General features: G+C 45.2%; 1 protein-coding gene across 1 annotated transcript in view; it reads left to right on the forward strand.

The window, feature by feature from the left end:
- The window catches only part of LOC132883230 (CD209 antigen-like protein C), a 60,989-nt gene that overhangs the window by 33,346 nt on the left and 4,576 nt on the right, over nt 1-23,067 (forward strand). Inside the window, exons 4-5 of the mRNA XM_060916587.1 lie at nt 5,811-5,935; nt 6,059-6,168. Coding sequence (XP_060772570.1) covers nt 5,811-5,935; nt 6,059-6,168 — 235 coding nt within the window. The remainder of the gene's footprint in view (nt 1-5,810; nt 5,936-6,058; nt 6,169-23,067) is intronic.

The following is a 23,067-nucleotide window of genomic DNA, read 5'->3' on the forward strand; positions in this document are numbered from 1 at the left end:
AAAGAACTATGCTCGCTCATTGGCACAGAGAAAGTGAGAACGACGCCATATCATCCACGCGGCAACCCCGTCGAAAGATTCAACAGAACGCTCCTAAGCATGCTTGGTACTCTGGAAGAAAAAGACAAATATCACTGGAGGGACTTTGTCAAGCCGTTAGTCCATGCATACAATTGCACCAGGAACGACACCACTGGATACTCACCATATGAGCTGATGTTTGGCAGGCAGCCGAGACTCCCCATTGATCTTCTCCTTGGTCTTCAGCCAAACCAAGATGGGTTCAAGTCGCACTCAGACTATGTGAAGGGCCTTCGTCAACGCCTGCAAGACAGTTATGCCCTCGCTTCGGAGAGCTCAAGGAAGATGGGCGAAAAGAACAAGGCAAGATTTGACAGCAAAGTCAGAGCAGCAGAACTCGTTGCTGGAGACAGAGTCCTTGTGAGGAACGTGAACCTTCGAGGAAAACACAAGCTCGCAGACAGGTGGGAGAGAGAAGTCCATGTTGTGGTGAAGAGAATAGGTGATGGTCCGGTCTATGTCATCAGACAGGAAAGGGGTGACACTCCGCACCGCACCCTCCACAGAGATCTCCTCCTGCCCTGTGGGTTCCTGCCTGTTGATGAGACTGGACCTGAACCTGAAGTCAATCTGCCGACAAGAAGGTTAAGATCCGGGATAAAGACAACTCAGCAGAACAGAAATGATGAATCCGTTGGTGGCAGCAGTGATGAACTCAGCAGTGATGAAGAAGAATGCTACCCATCACAACTCCCTCAGATCTCCACAAGGTCCTTCATCAAAATGGAAGGTGCCAGAGAAACAACACAGAACATCCCAGAACAGTATCCTCCAGAACCCTCCACCTCAGCTGGACTGAACCCGTGTCCAACCAAGGTCCATCAGTTCAAAAGCCCACTCAGCAATGTATTGCCCTTCACTGATCCTGTCATACACTCACCTGCAAGCGAACCTGTTAATGGGCCATCTCCACACACCAATGCCGTGCCACAGACTAGACCTTTTCAGAGAAACTCAGTTGATGAAGAAGAGACAGAGACTGTGCTACCCATGGATGCGATACCCCATGTTGAACCTGTTGACCTGCCAGAGAGAGAAGCCGCTGAAGTTCGAAGATCCACCAGAGAAAGACGTCCACCTGAAAGACTGTGTTACGGAGAACTGGGAAGACCCTTGGTGCTAGCTCTTGCCTCCTTCTTCGAAAGTCTAAGCAGAACTGTCTAAGTCCTCTAGAAGGCGCACTAAATAGTCTTAACACGCATGCAGAGACTCATGCGGTTTAGAGGGGGAGAATGTAACCCATGTCATTTTCAGACGCTCCCTTAATTCTTTTATTGTGCTAAGAATTTCCTGATAGTCCCTAGAGCGTGCCATAGAATGTTTTGAATCAAACCAGATGCGGAAAACCAACTACGCTCAATCAGACACGATAGACCAACGAATGACTAAGAAGAAGTAGAAGTAGAAAAACAGAAAAGAAAGAAGAAAGTAGAACAAATAGAAAGAAAATAGATTCCCCCCATTTGACCCTCATCTTCAACGCCTTCCTTTTTTATCGACTTCCTTCCCTTCGATTTATGTCCTGCAATCAAGTCCCGAGATCGTCGTGAGCTTGATTTTCCTACCCGATATCCTGACTGGTTTTTTCGTACCCCTGGAAACGTCCCCCGAATCACCTTCATCTTTACCTGGAACCCCTGGAGCCCTGATCTGCACTCCCCACCTTATCATCATTTTCCCCTTGCACACCCCCCTGTCTTCCTCTGATTGAACTGTCCCCCATCAACGTCCACTGTCCCTGCTACTGTGGTAGGACTGAATCCGACGTCATCATTCCTTTTAATTTAAATTTTTTTTTTTGAGTGCACTCGTTTTATTTGGGTTTATTTTTTTTTATTCAGTTGATTATTTTGAGATCTCATAGGGTTTTTTTTCCTATGAATATTTCTATGAATATCTAAGAATATTTTGTTATCATTCCTTGTTGAGCCCTTGTAATTACTACGTGGATAAATAGTGCCGGCACTTAGAAGGTATATTTTTATTGATATTTTTTGTACGATACTCCTGGGTTACACCCCCATGGTACATTGTAGTGGATTTACATTGATATTTTTTGTATGACATTCCTGGGTTACACCCCCGTGGTATATTGATATTGGTATTTTATTGGTGGTACTCTCTGGTTACATACACATACACACACATCAAACACTTGATCACAATCATTAGTTTAGTATTCCATGATAAGATAGTTTAAGTAGGCTTAGATATCAAATAGGACTAAAATATATTAAATATATTGAGTATCTTATCTATTTTTAATATATATATCTAACATATATTTAATAGGATTTCAGTGATTTGCACAAAACTTAGCGTATTATTCTTCTGACTGACACTTTTACTATCCACGTTTCACACTGATAGATCTTACTTGCACCTTATTGCACTAAATATTATTTATTGTATAAATTTAATGACTTTCCCTTGAATGAACTAATTTATTGTGTGAATAAATATTTATTGTATTATTATTCTGACATCAGTGAGTGCTGTGTGTTGCTTGGGGTGAGTAATTGACTGTGGTCTAGCCATAACCTAAACCAGTCTCCTTAGAACCTAGAGTTGGAGTTAGACTGTTCCCGCACAAGCACAGGTTGTTTCCCTCGTCGTGCGGGTTACATATGCAGTACACATGAGTACGATTTCTACAAACGCACTCGCGGCAAATTTATGTACTTTTTGCAGTATAAATATTTGACATTAGAAGATTGGTCGAACTTTTCATGATATGTATTTGAAGATAAATAGCATAGCCTGGATTTAAAACACTACTTGTGCATATTCTAAATGTAGAACTTGCTTAAGTTTAGTACTGTACTGTATATCTTTGGTGTGTGCGTGTGAAGCAACAACATTAACTTGTGTTTCAAAGATTATATTGTGCCTATTTAATCTTTGTCTTTTTATTATTAGGCACAAAAAGCAAATATAAATGAGTATTTCAATAAAACAACTGAATAATTAACACTTGTATGCATCAAGAGACTTGTAGGCTTTCATTGATTCTTTTGTGTATATTGAAGGCGTGTCAATCAAATACAGGTAGATATCGCTGAAGGTCAGGTCAGGCCAGGTGCTTGGATTTGGGTCCCATTTGTCCGTAACTGCGTAAGGATCAGGCAAAACTTTGGTGCCACTGTTGTACAGAAGCTTTGGTGCATATCTTTGCTTAGCATCAGTTGGCAATGAACTTGCATACTGCAATAAATTGCCATGAAAACTAGGTGATGATGCAACTTTGTCAGCTATTGTGAATGGTTCTTGCCAACCAATTTTATGCGCATGTGCAATATTACGTCATGCTCTAGTTTGGCGAACGCTCCCATACCATACAGGATAGGGTTGCCATCTTACCATGTGGGAACCACGTGACATGCTATAATATAATACGCGCTAAATCATTGGACGATATAAGAAGGATTAGCCAATCGGTTCCCACCTTCTATCTAGTCACATGTACACAGCCTCAGCAACAAAATGGCGCGCAAGTAACGGCATTCCTTTTCAAATAAGTCCAACGAGAAAGTTTGAACAATTACGGGAAAATTGCATTTGCCCAAAAAACAACCGATTCAGACCTCATTACAACCGATGATTTCGATCGGCAATCGGTTACTAATGAAAACCCTGCCTGAAGTTTGAAGAGAAACAAAGTTGTATCGTCGCCTGTATGGAACACGCAGCCGCGTTGCTCCTCACATCAACCAGTGAATGCTGGCAGTCAACCTATTTCCTCTGTCCTGTTTGTCTTGTCCAGGTGAACAGCGTTGCTTCTTGACTTGAGAGCACGTTAGCCAGAATGTCGATCAAGCACGGCTTCACCACTAAACTGACTCATAACGTGATTTCACAGTCAACACACTCTGCATACACAGTCACTGAAACTCTAGTTATCTATCTGATAACGTTCTTCAATTAAACTCCCTTCCAATGTCCTAGAGATGGAATCAATACGGTGTAAATTCACTTCCTCTAATCCGAGCTCAGACAAACCATCCGCTGTCTTCCGATTCCTCCAACTCTCTCTCTCCCGCTACAACAGGATCTGGGTCGAAGTTCATGGAAACTTTGGAGCCAATGAAATTATAGAAAATAAGGGATTATTTTCAGGCCATAAAAAATAAATACATTTCGGCATAGTACATGCAAACTCTTCCTTTTTTTTAATACACTTCTCAATATTTTCCACTGCAAAGAAGCACAAAGAAAAAATATAGCAGAGGGCAACATATGTATATCACACACAATTCATCCTTCACGTAATAGATCATTTCCTCATCATTTCTCACCACTGACCTTCCCTGCTCTCCTCTTCTGTTGGCCTCTTGATTCTTGACTCGGCCTTCAGCAAGTTTGGCATTCTCATACAAAGCAAGTTTACAACCCTCCACCTCTTCAGACTTCCTCTGTATAGGTTTAGACATAACATCCTTCCACATCTCCCTCCCACAAGTCAGCACAGCCCTATCATTCCTGCCCTGTCTGAATTTGTTAACTTTCCAAATTTTACCAAACTTCAACTTCTTTGAACTACATTAACTACACAATACACATTATATCGCTGGTGCACCCTATCATTTGCTGCTTCCTCAGTGTCTCCTCATCAGTTCTCTTTCATAGAAAACTGGAATGGCTTTTCCTTCTTTTATCAGGATAAGGTTTTGTAGGCCAAAAAATTGCAAGTCCACACACAGAGGCTCGTTCAATCACTGGCTTTGGTCAGAATATATACGGTAGAAGGTCATTGGTTTGCTTCTCCATGGCTTGTTGAATTTATTCACTTACACAATAAATCTTCCAACCTGTGGGAACTTTATCCCATAATGATCTCCTCCCTCATCGAAGGGCATGGATGGACAGGGAAAGTAATTTTGATTTACTTTGATGGCTTGGCCATCATACACATTATTAATAAAGGAGAGTAAAAATCCTGAAACATTATGTCCTTCCTTTGCTTGCTCACATCCTTGGCCCCACAAAGATTATCACTGACATCCTCGTCTGATACCTACAAACAATACATTCAGCCTTTTCCACAGCAGTTTCTGTAATTTCAACTTCTGAGATATTTTGAATATACATCATAAAAAATGTTGGTTCAATATACCATCCAAACCTCTCTGATCTCATCGTCCTCAAATAAGGCACAATAATGTTTACAGTACCTTCAAGCCCAGCATGATTGTGCAACAGGAAAAAATGTCCCTCGACTAATTAAAAGTGAATTCTCAGTTTTTTTTTTTTTTTAAGTCCTAATGCTCAAAAACTATTACCTCTAACTTTCTGTCAGTGTTTCTGTCTGTTCTCACTGACATTATGGACAAGCTTAAAGTCAACTTCAAGCTAAAATCGACTAAAAACTTTAAATTTTACTTAATTTTTTCTTTAAATTTACTTCCTTTACTGAACCTCGCAGACACAACTCACCTGTAACTTCTAAATAGTGCCTGATTCTGTAGTTTCTGTACATCTAATGTCTGAATACTGACATGCACAATTTCTATATTAAAATGTGAGCCAACTCGGAACACAGCCTTAAATGTATTTTTCTGTGATCAGTTTAATGTTTCAAAGCGAGATATTTCAACTACAGTATTTACTACATCTCTACTGAGGTGAAAATATGTACTGAGAGCAGTACAATGTACAGTGTCATCAATATCGAAGCTTAAATAATTTTGAGAATTATTCTCCCTTTTTTCATTAAAATGGTCTGGGTCCAGAATGGACTTGTTTCGGTTCCAGTTTTTACTACATCTCGCAAATAAAGAAGAGCTGGACTGAGAGCAGACAGGACTGCAGAGAGCGAGGAGCAGACCTGGTGATCATAAAGAGCGGAGAGGAACAGGTGAGAGAGAGAGAGAGAGAGAGAATACAAATGAGAACAGTATCTGTATTCATATTGTGCTTTTATAAATATAGCAGATCACATGTAGAGAGAAATACTTTGATATTGTTCTCTCCATCACAGGAGTTTATCCTGAACTTGCTGGGCAGCAGCAGAAGGGCTTGGATTGGTCTGAGTGACAGAGATACAGAGGGAGAGTGGAAATGGGTGGATGGTACACCACTGACCACTGTGTAAGAGACTTGTATTTATCTGTATATATTCCAAAATATCTTCCCATTTTGCAGAGTGCTACTACTATGAGGCCATCTACTGCATTTAATCACAGTCATAACATGACAAGGTGATCATCTGCTGATTGATAATTTGATACTACATTAAACTAAATGCTGAAATAATATAATTCCCAGGGGTGGCACGGTGGTGTAGTGGTTAGCGCTGTCGCCTAACAGCAAGAAGGTCCGGGTTCGAGCCCCGTGGCCGGTGAGGGCCTTTCTGTGTGGAGTTTGCATGTTCTCCCCGTGTCCGCGTGGGTTTCCTCCGGGTGCTCCGGTTTCCTCCACAGTCCAAAGACATGCAGGTTAGGTTAACTGGTGACTCTAAATTGACCGTAGGTGTGAATGTGAGTGTGAATGGTTGTCTATGTCTATGTGTCAGCCCTGTGATGACCTGGTGACTTGTCCAGGGTGTACCCTGCCTCTCGCCCGTAGTCAGCTGGGATAGGCTCCAGCTTGCCTGCAACCCTGTAGGACAGGATAAAGCGGCTAGAGATAATGAGATGAGATGAATATAATTCCCTTTTATATTCTCATCACAACAATATTACCTGCTGTGATCGTTAAGAATCTCAGTTAACATGGGCTGATCAGTTGATTTACAAATGTGTGGAATTGAATTTCAATGAACACTGATCTGTTTCTACGTATTTCTCTGATTTTCAGGTACTGGTTTGATGGAGAACCGAATAATGTAGGTGATGAGGACTGCGCTGAGAATTTTTATAGTTCAGATAAGAAAGGGTGGAACGACTTGTCATGCTCTCAAAATCAATTATGGATCTGTGAGAAAAGGGTTTTTTCATAATTAAGGAACAGTCCAGTAAAATATTCACAAATCAAGCTGAATTTATGGAGTGATTGAGTTCATTTTTTAATCATATGTAATGCTTAAAACGATCGCCAGAAGGCAGCTTTACACAATTCTTGAAATACAGAAATGCTGTTGTAACTATATTAGCCTCAGCACTCTTCTTGTATTCTCTAGTCCTATCATGTAAAACTAAGGGTGTGATCACGAAGACTTTGTGTTGTGAAAATGTTGTGTTCTATATTGCATTTATAATAATTTGTTTTCAAGGAATTGCCTGCTTTTTTTTAATCCACCCTGAGCTCCTGAGCTCAAATGTAATAGCTTGCTAATTAAGTTTACATTTAACCACAATTACTGGAATAACATTAATAAGGATCTCTGTAAGCAATGATGTTCACAAATAATGCTCCCAGTGTCGATTTTTGTGTGTGTCGATTTTTATATGCTGTGTAGAATCCATATTAGCAGAGTCTAATGTGTGAGCTGATGAGGTACTGTAAGACACACAGGTGTGAGATCAGAGTTGAATTTATTTCGCATAATCCAAGAATCACAGTCAGAGTCCATAGTGGGGTCATAGCACAGGCGGGCAGCAAGAAACCAGAGTAATCTATGAGCACAGACAAGGGTCAAAACCAATAACTTTGTCATGCAAAAAGCAAGAAACACAAGAAACAAATTAGGCTTGGGGCGACTGATGATAGTATCAGGAATCACTGATCGATTCCAACAATTGCCATGGCAACAGTTTAGACCACAGGCTCTCCTGTTGAAAGGTTGTGCTCTTTCGTTCTGTCATGATAAATGGAAAGGTTTTGTTGTTGTTGTTTATTCATGTGATATAAAGTCATTGTGTGTGCAACTGAAGTATCAATGAATAAGTACAGTATCAATCAAAAGTTTGGACACAACTTCTAATTCAATGTTTTTTTCTTTATTTTTATGAATTAAAAGTCACTTCATGTCTTAAAGTAATGACAGACTGTTGTTTTTCTTTACTTAGTTGAGCAGTTCTTGACATAATATGGATGACTATGGTTGTGGAATAGGGCTGTTTACTGTATTTTTTATTATTTACTATTTATTGTTTTGGTCTCAAACACATTCAGAAGGCAAGAAATTCCACTAATGTTGGTTAATGTCAGTACACTGCCGAAGCCCACAGCCCTAATGAATCCTACTGAATACATAAATTATTCATTACATTGTTCTACTACTGTAGATTAGATTAGATTAGATTAGATTAGATTAGATTAGATTAGATTAGATTAGATTAGATAGAACTTTATTGATTCCTTTTGGAGGGTTCCCTCAGGGAAATTAAAATTCCAGCAGCATCATTACAGGATAAACAGAGAATATAAATAGAGAAAACTTCTCGATAAATTAAATTAAGTATTTACATATACAAATATAAAAAAAGAATAAGATATGGGGAAAGAAGAAAGAAAAAGAAAATAATAATAATAATAATAATAATAATAATAATAATAATATAATGCTTTACAATCTTGTTTCATAGGTAAAAAGCAGCTACAGGAATCAGAGACGAATGAATAGTGGTACATCGACGCTTTATTCTGTTATCTTATTTCACTGTAATTTTACACCATGTATCATGAATTATAAAAAGAAAGGACAGAGAGGAAGCCAAAAGGAGGATGGATGTAACATTGAGTAATTTGTATTGTAACTGTCTTCACAGTACAAAGTGACTGAATGAATTTTACAGCAGATTGATGAGCTTAAAGCACATTTACACTCATGCTTACACATCACTACTGTAAAATCTGTACTGTTTCCTAAACAAACCTGAATGTAAAAATAGGCTCTAAAAGAAAAACAGGTGACCCCATGATGGTTATAGAGTTATTAAGTAATAATAAACCGGAAGTTGTTTCACACCTTGCAAAGGCCCATTATAACATTATTGGGTTATGGCAAATACCAAAGTTTTGTTCCATGTTCTATAAATTTGAATCCAAGTTCAAATTCAGAAAATGGTTTCTGGCCACCTTTATCCAAATTTTCCCAGAATCAATGAAGCACAATTATGATAACATTGCATCATCAATGCCTTTACAAGCTTGTGTTATTATATTGCATAATCCAAAAAGCAACATCAATATTCATCTACTACTTCTGTTACTTTGGATCAAGATAAATCATCTAAAGAAGGATAAATGTAAATATTTCTAAAATCATCCCAACTTCGTATAGTCCTAAAGTTTGTTTTGCTCTTTGGAATGCCCATTCCATTAAGAACAAGTCAGCCAGTTTATGTGACTTTATAATTTCTCGCCAAATTGATGTTATGATTAGAACTGAGATCTGGCTGAACGGTGACAGACAGGATGAACGGACTATTGCTGATTTTTCAAATGCACTGTCTACTCATGTGATTACTCATCAGTCGAGATTAAACAGAACTAGTGGTGGAATTGCAATATCAATATGGAAAGGCCTCACTATTACTGAAAATGAACCAACATGCAGATACTGTTAGGGTTTTGCTGGGATTCGAACCTGGTTCGTTGGTGTGATGATCCAGCAAACCCCCACTAGGCCACCAGGGGAATGACTCAAATGCAGAGGCGTGAGGCGGAAGTAGAAAAAGTAACAAAAGGTTTATTTATACTATGTACACTATATACAATCCAGGGCAAAACAAAAAAACAAAAACAAAGAGTATAATTCAAAAAGAAAAAGGCAAAAATGCAAAAGCTCAGAAGATCCACAAAACACAGTACAAAGGAAACTGGAGATAAACATAACAGCACAAAGACTCCGTGACAAGAGGACTGAACTCAGGGGTATAAATACACAAACTAATTAAGGACACAGGTGAAGATAATTAGGACTAACAGGCAATTAACAAAAAAAAACACAAAACACAGGAACAGTGGCGGCCTCTAGAGGCCAAAATAAATATGACATGAAAAGGAAATAACAGCGGCCTCTAGAGGCCAAAACAGTCCAAGTCCTAACAGGACCCCCCCCTCTAGGAGCGTCTCCTGACGTTCCCAGGGCGATCCGGATGGGCCGAATGGAAGTCCCGACACAGTTCTTTATCCAGGACATCCCGAGCAGGAACCCAGCAGCGCTCCTCAGGACCATAGCCCTCCCAGTCCACCAGATATTGCAACCCGCCGCGGACCCGGCGGGAGTCAAGCAGGCGATGCACAGTGAACACAGTCTGCCCCTGGAAGATGCGGGGGGGTGGGGGGTTCCTAGGGGCAGGGGCATACGTAGACGTCAGTACAGGCCGCAACAGGGAAACATGGAAAGTGGGGTTGATCCTCAGAGTCCGGGGCAACTGGAGCCGGTAGGAGACAGGGTTCACCCTGCGCACCACCTTGAAGGGGCCAATGTAGTGAGGAGCAAGCTTGCGGTTCTCCACCCGCAGCGGAAGGTCCTTAGTGGACAGCCAAACCCGCTGCCCAGGGCGGAAAGTGTGTGCAGGTCTTCTGTGGCGGTTGGCCTGAGTCTGGTTGGTTCTGGAGGTCTGTATGAGGGTCTTCCTGACCTTGCTCCAGGTCTTGCGACACCGTCTCACATATTGGTTGACCGAGGGCACCCCCGCGTCCTCCTCCTGGTCCGGGAACAGAGGTGGCTGGAACCCGAATTGGCACTGGAATGGCGACAGCTTGGTGGCCGATGACTGCAGGGTGTTGTGGGCGTACTCTGCCCATGGCAGCCAGGTGCTCCATGATGTCGGGTTATCCATAGCCAGGCCACGCAGGGTGGTTTCCAGGTCCTGGTTGAGCCTCTCCGTCTGACCATTGGACTGTGGGTGAAACCCAGAGGAGAGGCTGGCAGTGGCTCCGATGACCTTGCAGAACCCGTGCCACACTCGGGAGGAGAACTGGGGCCCTCGGTCTGAGACGATGTCCTGTGGAAGACCAAAGACTCGGAAGACATGATTAAATATAAGTTTCGCTGTTTCAAGAGCAGAGGGGAGTTTGCACAGAGGTATGAAGCGGCAGGCCTTGGAGAATCTGTCAACAATGACCAAAATGACCATGTTACCTTGTGACTCAGGGAGACCCGTGATGAAGTCGACTGCCACGTGGGACCAGGGACGCCGGGGAATGGTCAGAGGATGCAGGAGACCCTGGGGACGCTGTCGTGGGTTCTTGGTTCTGGTGCAAACCTCACAGGACAGGACAAATGACCTTACTTCCTGCTCCATGTTAGGCCACCAGAAGCGTCTTTTCAGGAAGTCCAGGGTCCTCCGAGCTCCCGGGTGGGCGGTGAGAGGGGAAGAGTGACCCCACTGGAGAACCTTGGCCCGGGCTTGATGTGGGACGTACAAGAGGCCCGGTGGCCCCGTCCCAGGACCGGGGTCCTGGCGTTGGGCTCGTCGAACAGCCTCCTCAATACCCCAGCGGACAGGGGCCACAATCCGAGACACCGGGATAATAGGCCCGACTTCATTCTCCCTGTTAGTGGCAGAGAACAGCCTGGACAGTGCGTCAGGTTTGGTGTTCTTGGAACCGGGACGGTACGAGAGGGTGAAGTCAAACCGACTGAAAAACAGGGCCCACCTAGCCTGTCGAGGGTTCAGTCTCTTGGCTTGCTGGAGGTACTCCAGGTTCTTGTGGTCAGTCCAAACCAGGAATGGATGTTGCGCTCCCTCCAGCCAGTGCCTCCACTCCTCAAGGGCCAGTTTGACCGCTAGCAGTTCTCGATCCCCCACATCGTACCGGGACTCCGCAGGACTCAGGCGGTGGGAGAAGTAAGCGCAGGGGTGCAGCTTTCCTTCCGAACGTTGAGAGAGTACCGTGCCGACACCACTGTCCGAGGCGTCCACCTCCACGATGAATGGTTGGGAGGTGTCCGGGAGGACCAGAATGGGTGCCGTGCAGAAGCGGGCCTTGAGGTCTTTGAACGCCTTTTCTGCCTGAGGAGACCAGCCATAAGATCCACCTGTCCCTTTCGTGAGGTCTGACATGGGTGCTGCCACAGAACTGAAGTTCCTGATGAACTTGCGGTAGAAGTTAGCGAATCCTAAGAACCGCTGAACCTCCTTAACGGACTTGGGAGTCGGCCAGTCCCGGACGGCCAGGGTCTTGGCAGGGTCCATTTGGAGTTGGCCTGTCCGTACAATAAATCCCAGAAAGGAGACCTCGGGAACATGAAATTCGCATTTCTGGGCCTTGGCGAACAGATTGTTCTGCAGCAGCCTCTGGAGAACCTGGCGGACATGGTGGCGGTGCTCCTGCACGGTCTTGGAAAAGATAAGGATGTCATCGAGGTAGACAAAGACGTACAGGTTAATCATGTCCCTTAAGACGTCGTTGATTAGGGCCTGAAAAACAGCTGGTGCGTTGGTGAGTCCGAAGGGCATCACCTGGTATTCGTAGTGCCCAGACGGGGTGTTAAAGGCAGTCTTCCACTCGTCTCCCTGTCGGATACGGATGAGGTGGTATGCATTCCGTAGGTCCAACTTGGTGAAGACGGTGGCGCCTTGGAGCAGATCGAAAGCAGTGGACATCAGCAGAAGGGGATATCGGTTGCGCACAGTGATCTTGTTCAGGCCCCCGTAGTCAATACATGGTCGAAGCCCCCCATCCTTCTTGCCGACAAAGAAGAAGCCAGCACCAGCAGGTGAGGTGGAGGGTCGAATGAACCCAGAGACCAGGGCATCTTTGAGGTATTCCTCCATGGCCTTGCATTCTGGCTGAGAGAGGGAAAACAGTCTGCCACGAGGAGGGGTAGTCCCAGGGAGCAAGTCGATGGCACAGTCGTAGGCCCGGTGCGGAGGAAGAACGGCGGCCCTGCTCTTGCTGAATACCTCCTTGAGATCCCAGTACTCTGTGGGAACTTGAGATAACTCGGTGAGATCAGGGGGCTCGGCAGGAGACACAGGAGAGCTAGAGAGAAGACAAGAGGCATGGCATGCAGGGCCCCATTCCACAACCTGGCTTGTTACCCAGTCTATGCGAGGGTTGTGGCGAGTAAGCCAAGGAAGGCCTAGAATAACTGGGAACTCAGGTGAAGGAATCAGGTGCAGGGATATTTCTTCCTTGTGACCTTGAGACTGGAGGAAGACTGGAGAAGTAACTTGAGTGACTCTACCATCACCTAATGCTTGGCCATCGAGGGCAGACACAGACAGAGGGACTTCAAGAGGTGCAGTAGGTATATTGATGCTTTGGGCGAAGTGAATATCCATAAAGTTCCCAGCCGCCCCTGAGTCTATCAAAGCTTGACAAGAGTGGACAGACTCACCCCAGGAGATGGAGACCGGGATGTAGATTCCTTGGCCAGGGAGTCCGGGAGAGAGGGTAGGCCCCGTCACAACCCTCCCTCGGCTGGACGGGGCGGTCCTTTTCCCAAGAGTTCGGGACATGATGCTCGGAAGTGACCAGGCTTGCCACAGTAGATGCAGCACTTGTCCCTCCTTCTGCGCTCCCTCTCAGATGCGGAGAGGCGAGTACGACCCACTTGCATGGGTTCTGGACAGTCACTGAAGGAGGTAGACGGTCTCCAGGTAGAGGTAGGGAGGCTGGGGGGTCTCAAGGCTTGGTGGCGTTCTCTCATCCTGTTGTCCAGACGAATAGCATGTGAGATGAGGGTTTCGAGGTCACTTGGGCATCCAATAGAGGCCAGACCGTCCTTGATGGGGTCAGACAGACCATGGTGGAAGGCTGACACCAGGGCAGTCTCGTTCCATCCACTTACTGCTGCGAGTGTTCGGAACGAGATGGCGTAATCTGCGACGCTTCCTCCTTGCCGGATGGACATGAGCTTTCGGGCTGCGTCGGTACTGATGTCTGCCTGATCGAAGACCCGAAGCATCTCTTCAGAAAACAGCTGGAAATCAAAGCACTCAGGTCCCTGTCTTTGCCAGATAGCAGTAGCCCAGGCTCGCGCCTTACCAGCTAATAAGGTGATCACAAAGGCAATCTTGCGGCGATCCGTAGTGTAGGTGGTAGGCTGAAGCTCAAAGGTGAGTTGACACTGGGTAAGGAACTCTCGGCACTCACTGTACTTGCCGTCATACCTCTGTGGTGCAGGAAGGCTGGGTTCGCGAGGTGAAGAAGGCAGCATGGCAGGAGGCACTGGAGCAGGAGTGGGAGCTGGATCAGGAGCAGGAACTGGATCAGGAGATGCAGGCAGAGATGTCAGCTGTGCCAGGGTTTTCCCAATTTGCTGAAGCAGTTCCTCGTGGTGAGCAAGGGCCTCACGTTGGCTGGTGAGCGTACGTCCATGAGCGTCCATGGTCGCTCCGAAGCGTGTCAAAGCTGCCATAATTCCCTGAAGGTTGGCCGGGTAGACAGTTGAAGCAGCCTCTGCTGAGTCGGTCATGACGGAGTCTTTCTGTTAGGGTTTTGCTGGGATTCAAACCTGGTTCGTTGGTGTGATGATCCAGCAAACCCCCACTAGGCCACCAGGGGAATGACTCAAATGCAGAGGCGTGAGGCGGAAGTAGAAAAAGTAACAAAAGGTTTATTTATACTATGTACACTATATACAATCCAGGGCAAAACAAAAAAACAAAAACAAAGAGTATAATTCAAAAAGAAAAAGGCAAAAATGCAAAAGCTCAGAAGATCCACAAAACACAGTACAAAGGAAACTGGTGATAAACATAACAGCACAAAGACTCCGTGACAAGAGGACTGAACTCAGGGGTATAAATACACAAACTAATTAAGGACACAGGTGAAGATAATTAGGACTAACAGGCAATTAACAAAAAAAAAACACAAAACACAGGAACAGTGGCGGCCTCTAGAGGCCAAAATAAATATGACATGAAAAGGAAATAACAGCGGCCTCTAGAGGCCAAAACAGTCCAAGTCCTAACAGATACACTGCCATGGAGTGTCTCGACATCAATCTCAATGCTGGGAGCAAATCTCTTCACCTTATATCAATTTACAGACCTCCTTCTTCAAACAAGAATGGAGTTACGTCAGCCATGTTCTTTGATGATTTTTCTAGCCTGCTGGAGAACATGTCTTTTTCTTGTTGGAATTTCAGTTAGAATTCCAAATTGTAGAAGGCAACTCACCAGCAATTTTAGGCAGAGATGCACGCACGAAACTGGGGCTCATCAGAAGAGTGTTCAAAGTTGAAAATGAAGATGACATTCGAAATGAATACAAAGACTTGTTCACTGGCTGAGGATGTGTGCCAGGACAACACCATATACAGCTGGAGAGAGTTCATGAATCTCATCTAGGCATCATGAAAAGAGAGAGGAAGAGATGTCATGTACTGGCCCGAGACGGCAAAGGAGATTGAGGATGGTGTGTTAAAGTGTGCAATTTGTAACATGTTCAGGTGTAATAACACCAAAGAACCACTGATCTGCCAAGACATTCCAGACAGAGCTTTTACTTTGTTTTTACTAAGTTACTTTGACTGTTGAGCAAAACATCTATTGCCTCTTGGAGAAGGACAGAAGGTGCAAGTAAGAGTCAAAAACAACAGGTAACCAGCAATTGTTTTGAAAAGTCACGAAAAACTCAGGTCCTTTGTGATCAAAACACTTGCAACCAATGGCACTTGCTGAAAACCAGTGAGATGACTTTTCCACCACCATGCTCACCACATCTGGAAGACGTTGCTTCAGAAAAGAGTCAACCTGCACAGAATGACATTTCAGTCCAGTCACCTGTGAAAATACCTGCAACAATGTCCATAAAGGAAGCTGAAGTCAAGAGGTCATTGCTGTGACCTAGGGGAGTCACCACAATACCAAAAAGAATGGGGGAGACGACACGATGTTTGCAAGGAAAAATCCAACGTATTATTTATTTTTTAAAAGTCCCAAAATCTCAGTTTCAACAAAAATTGCGATTAAAGTCAATAGTGTAAAGAGGGATGGTAGGCTATCAGTAGTGTGTGCAAATGCAGGAGTGGAGTGGAATGTGCTGTCTGTCTGTAGAGTCCAGGTGAGAAGAAAAAAAAGAAGCCCCCCTCGATCGCGGGTGACGCTCGTTTTGAAGGAGAGGCTCCGCCTGCGCGCCGGTGGAAGCCATAGTCCATTAGAAGCGGCCCGCCCCTTGCACACACCTGCGCTTCAAGACAGATTGGGGAGACGCACTAAACAGAAAAAAAAACAATCATTACTCAAAAGCTCATGGCCGTCACACCTCCCCCTTTAAGAGAAACCCCATGGGTTTCCAGCAAATGAATACCCTCCGAAAACACAAAATAGTTAGTGCACTTATAATTTCTAAATTCTCAAAACATTTCACAGTCTAACCATGGTTATCAATCAACACAAGCGTATTTGGTTCTTGCTTTCTCAAGCCACTTTAGTCCACATTTAGTAGCGTTTCTAAGTTGCAAATATCAAGGGGATATAACACCATACACCAAAGGCATTCACACAAAACAGTCACAAATCCATGTTCACCATTTTCATACTACATTACCAATCCGACTGGGCCTGGTGGCAACCCAGCAGTGCCTTCAAATTCCGGGCCCTGGAATAGAAGACACAGTATAACACCATTACAAACACAGTGGGTAGATCTATGGGGCTGGAGAGCGTGACAGCGCGTCCGCTACCACATTCTCTTTCCCTGGGATGTGTTTGATGTTTAGATGGAAAGGTTGCAAGAAAATACACCAGCGCATTAGTCTTTGGTTGGGATTTTGGAGGGAGTGGAGAAAGGTAAGGGGGTTGTGGTCGCAGTAGACCATAATTGGGCTTACGCTACCCCCCAGGTACACATCGAAATGTTGAAGGACCCAAATCAAGGCGAGCGCTTCTTTTTCGATGGTGGAGTAGTGCAACTGATAAGTGTTGAATTTCCGCGAAAAGTAACACACTGGTTTTTCAACACCCTCATCATCCTCTTGCAGTAGAACAGCTCCAGCGCCTACCCCGCTCGCGTCAACTTGCAATTTAAAAGGCTCATACAATTTCGGTGCCGCGAGGAGTGGCGCAGAGGTGAGGACGCTTTTGATCTTGTCAAAAGCGTTTTGACAAGCAGGACTCCAAACGAACGGTTTGCTCTTTTTGAGTAGATCAGTGAGGGGCGTTACGATAGATGAAAAGTTTTGGCAAAACCCTCTGTAATAGCCAAATCATCCCCAGGAACCTCATAAGTTCCTTTTTTGAAGTTGGTTGTGGAAATGCGTCAATAGCCAAGACTTTGGCGCGAATAGGGCGCACGAGACCTTGCCCTACCACTTTGCCAAGATAGGTAACCATTGCTTTAGCGAACTCGCATTTGGCCAGGTTGATCGTAAGCTTGGCTTGGGCCAACCGTGTGAAAAGCTGGCGGATGCGATGCAAATGTGATTCCCACGTTTCGCTACACAGGACCACATCATCCAGAAACACCGCAACGCCTTCCAGATGTGCGACAACTTTATTCATTAATCTCTGGAAGGTGGCAGGCGCGTTACGCAATCCAAAACTCATCACCTTGTAAACGTAGAGACCTGTGGGTGCAACAAACGCGGAGACTTCTCGTGCACGGGCAGTCAAGGGAATCTGCCAATATCCCTTGAGCAGGTCAAACTTGCTTACGAACTTGGCAGATCCCACCTGATCAACGCAATCGTCTACGCGTGGTAGTGGAAAGGAGTCAGGTTTAGTGACGCTGTTTAATTTACGGTAGTCCGTACAAAATCGATAGGTACCGTCGGCTTTGTTCACCAAGATGCAAGGCGAAGCCCAGCTAGAGTATGACTGCTCAGCCAGGTCGTGTTTCAACAAATACTGCACTTCCCCCTCCAGGATTTTTTGTCTTTCCCCGGAAACCCTGTAAAAACGCTGTTTAATGGGGGGAGAGTCCCCAACGTCAATGTCATGGGTAAGCACAGATGTTTGGGTGGGGGTGTCGGAGAACAAGGACAGAAATTCCTTTATCAAAGCTTCCAATTCGGACGACTGTTGTGGGGTAAGATGGTTAAACAGCATCGGAAGGTTAGCCAATGACTCAGAATTTTTGAGCCTTCCTAACAAGACCGCATCATCAGGTTCACGAACCTCTACCTCCTGCAGCGCTGCCACCGCTGGAGGAGTCATCTCACCCAAGGATGGACGTCTGTCGTTCTCCCCAGCCGACCCTGCCACAGACAAGCAAGAGAGAGGACAGACAGAGGTAGCCAAAGCAGTAGCAGGTTCAACCTTTGCCTGATCAAAATATTGTTTCAGCAAGTTGGCGTGATACAGTTGGGTTTTAGTCTTCCGGTCCGGTGTTGCCACCACATAATTGTCATTTTGCTCTACGCGAACAACCCTGTAAGGGCCAGCGAATTTGGCCTGGAAAGGCGAATGCACGACTGGGAGAAGGGCCATTACTTGATCGCCAACTTTAAACACGCGATGTACAGTCTTTTTGTCATATGCTTTTTTCATTTTGGTTTGCGTGGAGAGCAGTTTTTCCCGTGCGATTTTCCCCGCCTCATACAATCTACGGCGAAACCCATTGACGTAGTCAGTTAAAGATTGCAGAGGACCGCTAGACAAGTCAACATCGCCCATCAACATTGCTACCGGACCTCGCACTGTATGGCCAAACACCAGCGCATTTGGGCTAAAGCCAGTGCTTTCTTGGGTCACCTCTCTGGCCGCCAACAGCAACCAGGGCAGTCCTTCGTCCCAGGAGCTTCCCAGCTCCACACAGTATGCTCTCAACATGGACTTGAGCGTTTGGTGGAACCGTTCTAAGACCCCTTGGCTTTGGGGGTGGTACGCTGACGCCTTGTTGTGACGGATGTTCAGTAAGCGCAACACCTGGCCAAAGGTTTTGGAGGTAAAGTTCGTTCCGCGGTCTGACTGTATGGTTTTTGGGATACCAAACACTGACATGAACTGAGACAGCGCTTTGACAACGGGTTTGGCTGTAATGGACCGAAGCGGGTACGCCGCAGGATAACGGGTGGTTTGACAGATGACAGTTAGCAAATAATTGCATCCAGTTTTGGACCGAGGAAGTGGCCCGACACAATCAATGACGAGGTGTTCGAACGGTTTTGGCGCAGGGGTGATGGGTCGCAGAGGAACCGGTTTTGGCATTTGATTAGGCTTGCCAGTCTGTTGACAGACATGGCAGGCTCGCACATGTTCCGTAATGTCACGTTTTACCCTAGGCCAGTAGCAGTAGCGTGTGACTCGGTCGTAGGTTTTACGGACACCCATGTGCCCGGCGTCATCATGGGCAGTTTTTAACACCAGGCTACGCAAGGTGGTTGGCACCACTACCTGCCACGCATGTTCGTCAGCTGGGCCGCTTGGAGGGCGTTTACGCATCAAGACCTCGTCCTTCAGTATGTAACCTTCAGATACGTCATCGTCGCAGCCACGAGCCTTGGGAAACAGCGTCTGCAGGGAAGCATCCGACCGCTGCGCGTCAATCACCTGCTGGCGAGAGATCGAGGCCGGCAAACCAGTTAAAGAATGAGCATCATCGTTCTCCAGCGCAGATGTCTTTTTACTGGATGAGCGCGTTACCACGGACACAGGCGCAACTTCACGGTCTGGGAGAGCACTACTTGAATTTTGGATACCCCCACATTCAATCACCCCAATTGCCCATACACAAGCCCCAGCTAACCCATTCCCAAGAATAACAGAAACCCCACGGACAGGGAGCATAGGGCGCACACCGAGTGAAACATCTCCACTGACTAAAACGGACTCTAGGTACACGCTGTGTAAGGGCACGGTCAGGACATTCAAATTAATGCCACGAACAAAAACACACTGGCCGGTATCAGAAGACGTTGAAAAGGGCAAGGCGGACCTACAAATGAAAGACTCTACGGAGCCCGTATCCCTCAGGATTTTCACTGCGATTTTATCGCTGCCACGACGCAGTGACACATAACCATCAAACACAAAGGGTGAAAAACTTTCATCCACGCAAGCGAGACGACCAACTGGCACAGCCAAGGCATTGTCCTTAACGGGAATTTTACATTTCTCTTTACCCCGTAAGACGGGACATTCAAACTTCCAGTGCCCTTTCCCCAAGCAGTAATTACAAACGCTGCTTGGATCTGGTTGATTACGAGTGCGAGGAGCGCCCCTATTCGAAAGTACAGCATCGCGGGGTGTTCGGGTGTTCCGTGACCAGCGAATGTCACGGCTCGGTGGAGCAGAGAACCTACTTTTATGAATGAGGGCATAGTCATCGGCCAACGCAGCTACAGCAGTCAGTGTGATCGCTTCACGTTCACTAAGGAAAGTGGCCATAGCTTCGGGCAGTGTGTTTTTTAGCTGTTCGACCAAAATTAGGTTTGTAAGGCCAGCTTGTGTTTCAGCGCCAGATGCTACACATCAACGATTAAACTGAACGGCAAGCTCACGGGCGAAGTCGGTATAGGTTTGCGTAGGTCATTTTCGCATGCTACGGAACTTTTGGCGATAGGCCTCAGGAACGAGCTCGTAAGCTTTGAGCACCGCTTGTTTAACAGAGTCGTATTTCAGGCTTTCGGTGCCATCCAGCGCGGAATAGGCCTCCTGGGCGCGGCCAGTTAAGGTGCACTGCAGTAGCAGTGTGCGCTCGACGTCGGGCCAGTGATACGCATTGGCGACACGCTCAAACAGAGTGAAAAAAGTTTCCACTTTGGCTTCATCAAATTTAGGCACCAGCTTTAAACTACGTGCCACATCAAATTCCCCAGGAGTACCAGCAGGCATTTTGCCACGCTCAATCAAAGCTAAATGCTGGTGCTCGACATCCAATTTAGACAATTCCACTTCCTGGTCGAGGCGTCGTTTTTCTATTTCTTTATCATACTCCAGTCTACTTTTCTCCATTTGAAGCCTAAGGAGCTCTTTTTGCTGTTCGTATGTCACTTCAGCCGCCACTGCCGGAGAGGGAGGAGTCGCCTCCTCCTCGGGCAGCACCTGCGCTTTAATCAACGCCGCTTTAACAACTAGTTGCATGAGCGACTTGGAACGTTTGTCTTCACTAGTTAGAGGAACCTTATAACGCTCGGCAATGTCCAAGAGCTGGATTTTAGTTAATAAATTAAACGTCTCCACAGAGGGAGTGGCAACGAAATCGTCAACGATCGACATATCCAAACAAAACAGCCTGCTTTATTCAAGGCGTACCGAAAATCCAAAACCAAATAACCACACAACTGTTATCAGCAGTCTCACGCTTACATCCCCATCTACCCAACTAAAACACTTTCAAAACTAAACTAAGTAGACCCTAGGTCTTCTGCGGTTACCGATGGGGGGATTTTAAGCACACAAAACGAGTGGGCACGTGAGGTGCGCACCCCGGAGGTGCACCCGAGACAACTGCTACTACCCACCTTCACCGTGAAAAAAACAAACTAAAAAAAGAAATGGTGCGCCCAAGAGCACACCCTCAGCCTATCAGGGAAGGTACGCTGTGGTGAGACTACCGAAAGAGCAGCAGTACCGGGTTATCTTAATAGCCAACACGCGAGTGGGGAATGCCCCAACGATTACAAACGCCACCTAGGCGACTATCAAACAATTACCGAAAGGTAAAAGTGAAAATAGGCAAATGCACGCACGCCGCCCCTCACAAAAGAAGTGAAGTGGAACAAAACAAATGTCGGAAGTGGAAACAAACACATTCTCGTGGCAAACCCAAAGCGGAGGAGCGAGAGGGAAAAATTCAGCAAAAAAAAAAAAGAAATTAGACGAGCCCCCATATTGTTGTGACCTAGGGGAGTCACCACAATACCAAAAAGAATGGGGGAGACGACACGACGTTTGCAAGGAAAAATCCAACATATTATTTATTTTTTAAAAGTCCCAAAATCTCAGTTTCAACAAAAATTGCGATTAAAGTCAATAGTGTAAAGAGGGATGGTAGGCTATCAGTAGTGTGTGCAAATGCAGGAGTGGAGTGGAATGTGCTGTCTGTCTGTAGAGTCCAGGTGAGAAGAAAAAAAAGAAGCCCCCCTCGATCGCGGGTGACGCTCGTTTTGAAGGAGAGGCTCCGCCTGCGCGCCGGTGGAAGCCATAGTCCATTAGAAGCGGCCCGCCCCTTGCACACACCTGCGCTTCAAGACAGATTGGGGAGACGCACTAAACAGAAAAAAAAACAATCATTACTCAAAAGCTCATGGCCGTCACATCATGATTGGGTAGGCTGATTAAAGCACCAACATGTTATTCTCAATGAACTTAAGTTGGTTGGAATAATAATAATAATAATAATAATAATAATAATAATTGTAAAACAGTTTGTGTGCGAGTATAAAGCACTGTTTTAAATTGGGCTCTTCCACGTGGATAGTCAGGTTTTTTTTATGTAATTTAAGAAATTACAAGAAACAGCTCATGAAATCATTTTACAAATGTGTACATTAGTGATCAAAGACTGCGATCTTGTGCTGCCATCATACTCTAGTCTTGTAAAGTTTCCTAATAATGATCAGCTTTGTATGCAGAAAAAGACTATTAATTGCTCGGCTGCCAGAAAGGAAGTGGCCTAACTGCAGTCGCTTCCAGGGGTCAAAGTGTGAAAACAACAGAATACGATAGCAACTATAACTTACGAGAAGGAGTGCATTAATATAGAGCTTCTGTCAGATCTGCTGTTTTCGAAAATTAGTCAGTATCTTCTGAACAAACATATTTGAGAATTCAACAGTGCTGAAAGAAATTGTATTCATTCATTGTGATTTTGCTTGACAGAGACTATACTTTATTTTTTCTGTACCATGTAGTAGTATGATTTGTTTTCAAATGTTCCTGACAAAATGTAACCAAAAAATGTTCATTACTTCTCTGAACACAGTAATGCAGAACGTGGAACTAACCACTATCTGTTTTTACTTCACTTTATGAACAGATGATGATGCAGCAGGATAGTATGGGGTGGAGCTGCTTCAATTTCGGACCAAGAAAACCATGCAGGTCAGTGAAAAACCTATACAAGCATCATCCATCATTAACTTCATATGAATAAAATGTTCAGTGAACTCCTCAGAAGGGAGTCTGGTAGTCACATGACAGTGTAGTGACATGTCTCTGATGCATTAAGGCCTTCCAGCTTAGACTGTCTTCAGAATGTCAGTTTCACACCTGAAAATAACACACTGACCACACGTGTTGCTTGATGCACGTT

The sequence above is a fragment of the Neoarius graeffei genome, chromosome 3 (genome assembly GCF_027579695.1).
Source record: "Neoarius graeffei isolate fNeoGra1 chromosome 3, fNeoGra1.pri, whole genome shotgun sequence".
Taxonomy (NCBI): domain Eukaryota; kingdom Metazoa; phylum Chordata; class Actinopteri; order Siluriformes; family Ariidae; genus Neoarius; species Neoarius graeffei.